Below are 8,637 nucleotides of genomic sequence, written 5' to 3' on the forward strand. Positions count from 1 at the left end.
TAAATGACTTTATGGATATGTTAGGAAGACACGGGCATGACCATGAAACAAACTATCGAAAGTACCCTCTATAAGATCATCCGTACTTGCATGCACCTGATGTACCACGATAGTCGCATCGTCTTTGACATAATTTCTAAATGGAGATGGACAGGGTCAAGAGGAGATAGGGGTTGACCGAGGACAAGCCACCTAAAGACATGATAAGGTAGAGACGATCACGAGGGATGGGGATTACAGAGTAAGACACGGGCTTGTACATAGATGGGAGAAGGGCAAAAACATCCAATAACATAATGCTTGCTGTCCGCCCTTCTAAATGGAGGGATGAGCTATACAAAGGGAACATGAAAAAGGGAAAGACATAATTGATGTGAATGGCCAAAAGATGAGATTGCATCCAAGAGGGTCAGGGATCATATCAATACCCCATCAGCTTTGAACAACGTTCACAGTAGGAATATACCATTCATTATTGTTTAAATGGCCTGATGGATATCTTGGGAGTATGAGTTCAGGACCTCTGTAATTGCATATGCCTATTAACTACAAACCCCTTAAAAATAAAATAAACAAAAAACCCCTCGATAACCATTGGCCACCCTATTAGTTAGACAAAATAGCTTGGGATGTTAAAGACATGCCACAGGAGAATTTAAGATCATTTTTTCAGCCATGATTCCAGAAAATATGAATTTGAACAAAAACGGCAAAGGATTAGCTTCCAACATTTAAAAGTAAGGTTTGAGATGGTTATGGGTTATTACTGGTCTTGGGTGATCTTCTTTTCCTTAAAAAAAAAAGAAGACACTTTGACAACGGATTATAGGGTCACTGGACAATTTATACCACTGTCATGCTCTTATAGATGGGGAAGATGACACAAAAGACGGTAGAGAGAGGACGGGTCCCTCTGGAAACAAGTTTTAGGAAGGTTTACAAGGAGTATTTTTGCAATATCTCTTTTTTAGGAGATAAGGGTAGGCCATATATAAGGGCAGTCAATCTTCATAACCTGTTGATGCTTTCTCGGAATCTATCAGAGAATGCAGATCTACGCAAAAGATGGAATGGGGAGGGCTTCTTGCAGTAATATGGGCTGCACAGCAATGAGGTGGTGAGGAAAATGCCATTTTGGGCATCTTCTGTATTGAACATTTATTTATTTTTATCGCATCAGGTTGATCACTGTTCTCGGGTGATCTTTCTTATTTTTTTAGGAAAAAATCTTCATAGCCTGCCCAACTCCCAGATTTTTCTTCACATCTACTCTCTCTCTAGTTCAACATGGCACCACCATGAGCCCGCTAGAGAAACCTTACAATTTAACCCTCTCGCCACAACATGTGAGGTCAAAATAATTCTCTCCTCTTATTTCCCATTTTTTCCTGCATATCACTTCATTTGGTTAGAGATACTTCCCATTTTTTCCTCCCTTTAATATTTGCTGAGGCCTGCCCATCTTGATAGAAATAATGACCGACTGAAAATTTTGAACCAAAGGAAAAACCAGAACTGACCTATTTAATTAATGAAGCCTAAAAATGCTCTAGTGTTATGTATTTCGAAAAACGCCCTCTATGTCAATAGGAAATAACAAGGTAACTCAAGAAACGGGAAAAATTACCTTCCTCGTGATCAAATAAATATTCTCAACACCATTTTTCTGCTACATATTTATTGTCCCATCACCTTGTGACATTGTACCCCTACAGAAAAGTCACCAATTCACCAATTTAAGAAAGTAATCGTAGCATTTTTATGATTAAAGTTTTCAATGAGCCATGCAAAAGAAATATGGATTGTATTTTAAATATGAATTTTTTTTGAAAACGAAATATTGATTAATAAAAAGTCCACTAGAGAGATGGTCACATACCCTGACAGTTTTCAATAGATCTCTTGCCTCAGGATTGTTTTTGAAGTGATCCCGGACAGGCTGCAAAACCCAGTTACAGACCGTGAGATCTTTAATCATAAAAATGAGGAAATAAAAAATCATGACAAAAAAAGTTGCGAGACCTTTCTAAAAGCTGTAAATGTAGGAGTTAGAAAAATGGTTAAGCAGCTCTTTCTAATTTTAATTCGTAGTCTGCCATTATCTATGGCACAAACCATGGAAAGCATCCTTTTGAGTAGAGAGATAAATAAATAAATTCCAATTGGACACAAATAAAGGCTCTGCAGCGTGAGAAAAAACTATTTCTGAAATTATTTGATATAGAAAGGGCACCTGCAGAATTTGGTTTAGAGCCTTAGAGAGAGAAGGCTTCAGGTCACCAGGATGCAGAGCCCCATTCTCATAGTCAGCAGACAACTCTTCTATAGTGTTGTAAGTTCTGGAAAAACGACAGCCAAATAAGTCAATCGAGTCCACATGAAAACAATGGCATGAAAGAAAGCTAAAGCGCATCTCAACCTCATGTAACAAATAAAAATTAGAGAATTTGAGGTATTGTCACCAATGATCACGTAAATAGTTGCATATTATCCTCACTATCACTTCTTCACCAAAAATAATGGCTACACCTTCATGTAGCCCAAAAAATGGGGATTAATGCAATATGCTTTTGATATTCTTCAAATTATGATAAAAATCATGGAAAAATATAAAAGTTTATTCGCCCAGCCATATCTGTAAGTCGACCCTGAATCTGTCCATCTGTCATAATACCTACACGCTCAATTCGGAACGAAAAAATGGGATTCCATGCAATAAATTTGAGGTTCGTCAATTCATGTCAAAAGTAATCTCACAAAATCTCAACATTCAATATTCAGCCCTCTATGGAAGATGACACAGAATCCACGGAAAAATAGGATTTCACGTCAATAAGATACAATTAGGAATCCAAAAATTAAATCCGATTTTTTTAAAAATAAAGAAGAAGAAAAACATAAACTTACTTGTTCCCACCGTTTTTAGGGTCACGCAATAGCTCAAATTTACCAAACCAAGCAAATACAATATATTTGATGTACTCCAGACATGGATTGCCTTGAACAATTTTAGGCGGGCAGAATGCCTTCTTTATCTTCAGATTCACTGCGCTCTGAAACAGTAAGGGGTAATTCTATGAGATTTATGCCCGTTATCTTGAAAGATCATACATAAGTCACAGAATAGAAGTCTGGACAGATAAATGGAAACAAAATCCATAAATTTTCAATGACTAAATATTAAACAGTTTTCAGGAAATCAAACTTCTTGTATCAAACCTAAGCAAACAGACCTTATTTTTTGTACTTAGACGCAAAAAAATGCATTGAATATATATTTATTATTTTTCTTAAATACCCAAAAAAGGTTTGTGATACGTAATATTCGAGGAGATATAAAAGAAGAAATAAGAAAACAGCCAGTCAACGGCACTTGACTACACATACTGACTAAAGAGGAACGAAACCCCTATAAATAAAAGAAAGCGGAGAGACGGAGGATGGCTTGTTTTTCCTGAAATTTTGAAGTAGATGATTACGCCCGTCGGAGGGGCTGGAGCAGGAGTGTGCCTGCTGAACCAGGGGAGGGAAACTCCGTCTAGGAGGGAAGCTCCATCTCTGAGTCATTCTCATCCCCATTTCATTCCTCTATTGATCTAGATTATCGACAAACATTGGCGATCGTGTTTCTTGAATCCAAAAAATCAGGGAATCTTTCATCGATACGATCAAGGTGTATCAATTTGGTAGCCCTTTAGCCTGTTCAAGTCGGAATAAATAGGATACCAACTCGAATAGTTTATTTAACTTAAGATAATCTAGGTTTTATAGCAATGTATCAGAGGCACGGAGTTAAAGCAGACCGGGTCGGATAAATGAATAATTTTTTTTTGAATAATCAACCGGATATCTTTCTACTTATCATCATCTGTCATAAAATATTTGCTTATTATTTTTCTTCAATACCAGAAAAAGGTTTGAGAACCCGTCCAGTCCGTTGCATTTAGAAGAAATAGGATACCAAAACCTAAAATGCTCAGACTGATTTACAATAATCTAGTTTATGTTACAACGCATGCATTGAAATTAATTGAAAGTTGATTAAGTCAGACAGATGACAATTATCTGGAGAGTTTTTACGTAGGAAAAATATATCAGGCGATTCTGTTAACATACATTCTCCGATTCATGAAAAAGAAGAAAGAGCATGATCTGCATAAAGTGAATAAGAGAGAAGCGCCCTTGAAACAAGAAAGGAAAAATAAGAAAAAGAAATGCTCCATGTCCGCAAGTACCTCTTCATCTTCCATAAATATCGCTGAGGCTGGGTCAGATTTGGACATTTTCTCTTGTCCCTCTTGCAAACCAGGCAGCATGTCTGCCAGCTCATCAACAGAAATAAAAATTCTAATCAGGAAAAATAAACTTAAATAAAGTAAAAAATAATACAAAAGTGCAGGATAAATTACGATGAGATAGGATGATCGGCTTGTTCTTTCTTTTAATAGCATCGCAGTACTCCCTTGCTAGTACGTTCACTTTCCTCTGATCCATCCCCAATTGACAGATGTCTGCCTGTAGTAACAACAAAAAAACCTTTGTTTCAGTGACTACATACAACTCAACTCATAGAACTCATAATTGTACGGTATAAGGATAATTTCAATAAAAAATAAGGAATGAGAATAACCTTAAGAAAAAATATGTCAGCACACTGCATGCACGGGTACATGATCTGGGCAGCAGTTAAATCATCCTGCTCACTCCGGCCCATAATTTGGCAGCACCTTCAAATTTTCAACCGAAAGTAAGTAAAAAATGTCAGGGGAAAACGAACTCGTCTAAGAATTAAGTGATTATTGCATCCACTGGACAGCCCATGTGGCAATCTGGATCACCATCAGCCCATCGATCAAGACAGCTGTCTAGTTTATGATTGAACTGTTTGCTCGATTGCCCATCCTGAGACCAAGATCTGCTTGTCTTGTCGATATGATCCGGATTGGGTTCCAATTGACAACCATTAAAGGAGTTGGCCGTCGCTTAGGATGAGATCTGAATGCACCCCGATAAAAAAAATAATAGACTGGACGGTGCAGGTCATGATCTGATCTGTCCCACTCGATCAATAAGATAATCTATATTGTGATCATCTCATCAATCAAGATAACTGGTTGTTGAACTGCCAAAATTTTTGATCGATCGCACATCCTGAGATCAAGATCTGATTTCCTGGTCGATCTGATGGATCAGGTTGAGATTTTGCTCCAATTGTTGGATCTGCTTGCTCCGGTTCAAAAAAATTGATCGACAGGACAACCTGATCTGTCTGCTAAGATTGATCAAAACCTTAGACTCGGCCCATCTATCAAGATAGCCCAATCATGAACTTATCGTGAATTGACCATTAATCCCGAGATCAAGACCCCCCTGTCAGGTCAATCTAGTCGATCAGATTGAGATTTCAATCGATCCGGCTACACTTAACTCCTCTAACTACATATATATACCTCAGTATCCTTGGAAGATTGTTCCTTCGAGCTATATCCATAACAAGAGTCCAGTATTCATTTGGCCTTTTGTTGATTTCCTCTGAGGTCCATAAAAATTCGACCTTTTCCAGATTCATACCCACAGCCTTCCATATTTCTATAAGGTAACGGCCTGTGGTTTGAATTCTCTTCAGGTCGCCTCCCATCTTGTTATTTAGCTGCGCAAACCAATCTGCAATCCAAATTTTAACTGAACATCCAGCTGAAGTTAACTTGTTCACGTTAATGGCCTTCATCACCCCCTGCATTGAAGTAAAATTTAATAATTCATATTCCAAAATTCAAAAAGAATGTCATAATGAAACCTTGAAAGCCACCATAATTCACTTTTTTATAAAGGAATGTACACAGGAATGCTCTATCTTTTATATCTCTCGCGTCATATCCCCACAAATAGCAGTGGAAATCTGAAGAATTATGCAAAATATGAATTGAATGATGAAAATATGAATTTTCCTCTTTTACCGAAATAAACATACACAGATCTAGAAAAAAACACCAGAATTATGTTCCATATCCACTCAAAAAGCAGTACTAATCCAAAGAATTCTAAAACATAAAAGAAGTTTATCAATTGAAATTTCAAAGATGATAAAACCTAACAATAGTTTCACTTTACCAGAATGAAAAAAATTGCAATAAAGCCTTGTAAAGCACCAGAATTCACACATTACATTTATTTCCCACCGGAAAATATGCTTCATATCCCCACAAATGGGAGTAAAATTACGCAGAATTAGACGACATAAGATAAGTTTATTCCATGAATTTCAAAATGATAAAACCTTCTAATAGATCTTAATTACCACACGAAAGAAGAATTATAAAATAACCAGCGAAATGTACCAAGAAAAACACAATTCAATATTTAATTGCATCACAATTCCTATCTTTGAAAGTAAACGAAAAATAAAACCCCTAAGAAGTATTGATCAATCGGAAAACCTCTATATCCGGATTGTAATGGATCATGAAACTACAAGAACTCTACTCATTTCAAACATTCTCTTTTTTTTGTCCAAAATATTAGTCCCAAACATTCTCTCAGAGGATATCAACATGTTTCAAACCAATTCACCAGAGCCCAGCAATTGTTTCAAAACACACAAAACATCTTGCGAGAAACAAAGTTAGATCCACAAAAAAACAAACCCACCCAAAGAAAAACAATATCCGTATCAGCTTTCAACCAAAGTATCCAACGACGTCAACCGATCAAAATACACGATACATACAAACAGAACGAGAAATTAAACTCAGCGAAGCGGTTTAACATGCCTGCGCGATGTGCATTCTTCCCGAGGGTTCGAACCCATCATAGCAGATGGGATTCGGCTTCTTCGCAAGAAGATTGCGTAGTTCGTCCTCGGTGATGCATTCTTCCCCAATGCTCCTGACGATGTTATACTTCTCATCCAGACTCATCCCAGCTGCAAACTCTTCAGCCAAGGAGCTCTGCCCATCATCAATGGCCACCTGGGTAGTCGCCATAGCCGCTTCTTTCTCCTCCGCCATGCTCAAAATTTCACCTTTTGCGCAGAGGGATTTCCAGATAAAGGGTAGCGAAGATTGGGTCAGAACTGAGAAGTTTCTCAATCGGTGGGCAAAGTTTATAGGGTTTTGGACCTTGAACTTTGAAGAACATGGGAAGATCAGTCAAACAGCCCATTATTGTATTATTTATTTATTAATGGGAAGTCTTTGTTTCAGCCCATAAGATTTGATTGATATCTCAGTAGAGTTCATAATTATATCACTTGCTATAAGTAGTAGAATTTTATAGAAATGAACAGATCCAACAAACTCAATGATAAATAAAGTAAACTAGTTATTGATGGAAAGTTTTATTTCAGCCTCTAATATTTGTTTTTGAAAGATTTCAGCCCCTAAGATTAGATTAATATCTCAGTAGAGTTCATAATATATATCGCTTTCTATCAGTTCTGAAATTTTACAGAAAGGTAAAGATCCAACAAACTCAATGAGAAATATGAAAGTAAACTAATTATTAATGGAAAGTCTATGTTTCAGCCCCTAAGATTAGATTGATATCTATGAAAATCATAATTATATCATATGCTATAAGTTCTAAAATTTTACAGAAATGAAAAGATCCAAAAAACACAATGACAAATATGTAAGTAAACTAGTTATAAATGGGAAGTCATAATTATATCACTTGCTACCAGTTCTGAAATTTTACACTAATGAACAAATCCAAAAAACTCAATGAGAAATATGTAAGTAAATTTGTTAGTGATGGGAAGCCTTTGTTTTCAGCTCCAAGGATTTTTCTTTCTTGAAAGATTTCGGCCCTTAAAATTAGATTGATATATCAGTAAAGTTCATAATAATATCACTTCCTATAAGTTCTGAAATTTTAGCTAAATGAAGAGATCCAAAAACTGAATGACAGAAATGTAAGTGAAGTTGTTATTGATGGAAAATCTTTATTTCAGGCTCTAATATTTGTTTTTTAAAGAATTTCAGCCCCTATGATTTTTCTTTTTTGAAAGATTTCAGCCCTTAAGATTAGATTGATTTCTCAGTAGAGTTCATAATTATATCACTTGCTACCAGGTCTGAAATTTTATAGAAATGAATAGATCCAAAGAACTCAATGAGAAATATGTAAGTAAACTTGTTAATAATGGGAAGTCTTTGTTTTCAGCTCCTGAGATTTTTCTTTCTTGAAAAATTTCAGCCCTTAAGATTAGATTGATATATCAGTAAAGTTCATAATTATATCACTTTCTATAAGTTCTGAAAATTTTCAGTTATGAAGAGATCTAAAAACTGAATGACAGAAATGTAATTGAAGTTTTTATTCATGGAAAATCTTTATTTTAGATATGTCAGTAAACTATATCACTTGCTGCAACTTTAAAAAAATGTACAGAAATGAACAGATCCAAAAAACTCAATGACGGATATGTAAGTGAACTTGTTGGTTGTTTTTCAATTTATAATGTTAAAAGCGTATGTCTGTCTAGACATGGTCGTTCTGTTATTTTTGTGCGAACTGTTCGTTCTGTTCGGTTTTCGGAACAGAACAAAAATGAATTCGAACAGAACATCGCACAGACCCGTGTGCAGTTCTTTTGTTCGCTTTGTGCGTATATTAGTCTAATTTTGTGTGAATGTG

At 36.0% G+C, this 8,637-nt stretch overlaps 1 protein-coding gene across 1 annotated transcript; it reads right to left on the minus strand.

Annotated features, from left to right (window-relative positions):
* Positions 1–1,505: 1,505 nt before the first annotated feature.
* LOC144710402 (Tyrosyl-tRNA synthetase, class Ib, bacterial/mitochondrial) lies at positions 1,506–7,089 on the minus strand. Its single transcript, XM_078584160.1, has 9 exons — positions 6,771–7,089; positions 5,451–5,734; positions 4,631–4,727; positions 4,410–4,515; positions 4,236–4,318; positions 2,908–3,053; positions 2,234–2,339; positions 1,880–1,939; positions 1,506–1,709 (listed from the first exon to the last, which is right to left on the minus strand). Exons 1-9 carry the CDS (start codon positions 7,005–7,007, stop codon positions 1,689–1,691), a joined length of 1,140 nt encoding a protein of 379 aa, XP_078440286.1. The 5' UTR covers positions 7,008–7,089; the 3' UTR covers positions 1,506–1,688.
* Between the last annotated feature and the right edge of the window lie 1,548 nt (positions 7,090–8,637).

Source organism: Wolffia australiana, chromosome 12, assembly GCF_029677425.1.
Source record: "Wolffia australiana isolate 7733 chromosome 12, ASM2967742v1".
NCBI classification, from domain to species: Eukaryota; Viridiplantae; Streptophyta; class Magnoliopsida; order Alismatales; family Araceae; genus Wolffia; species Wolffia australiana.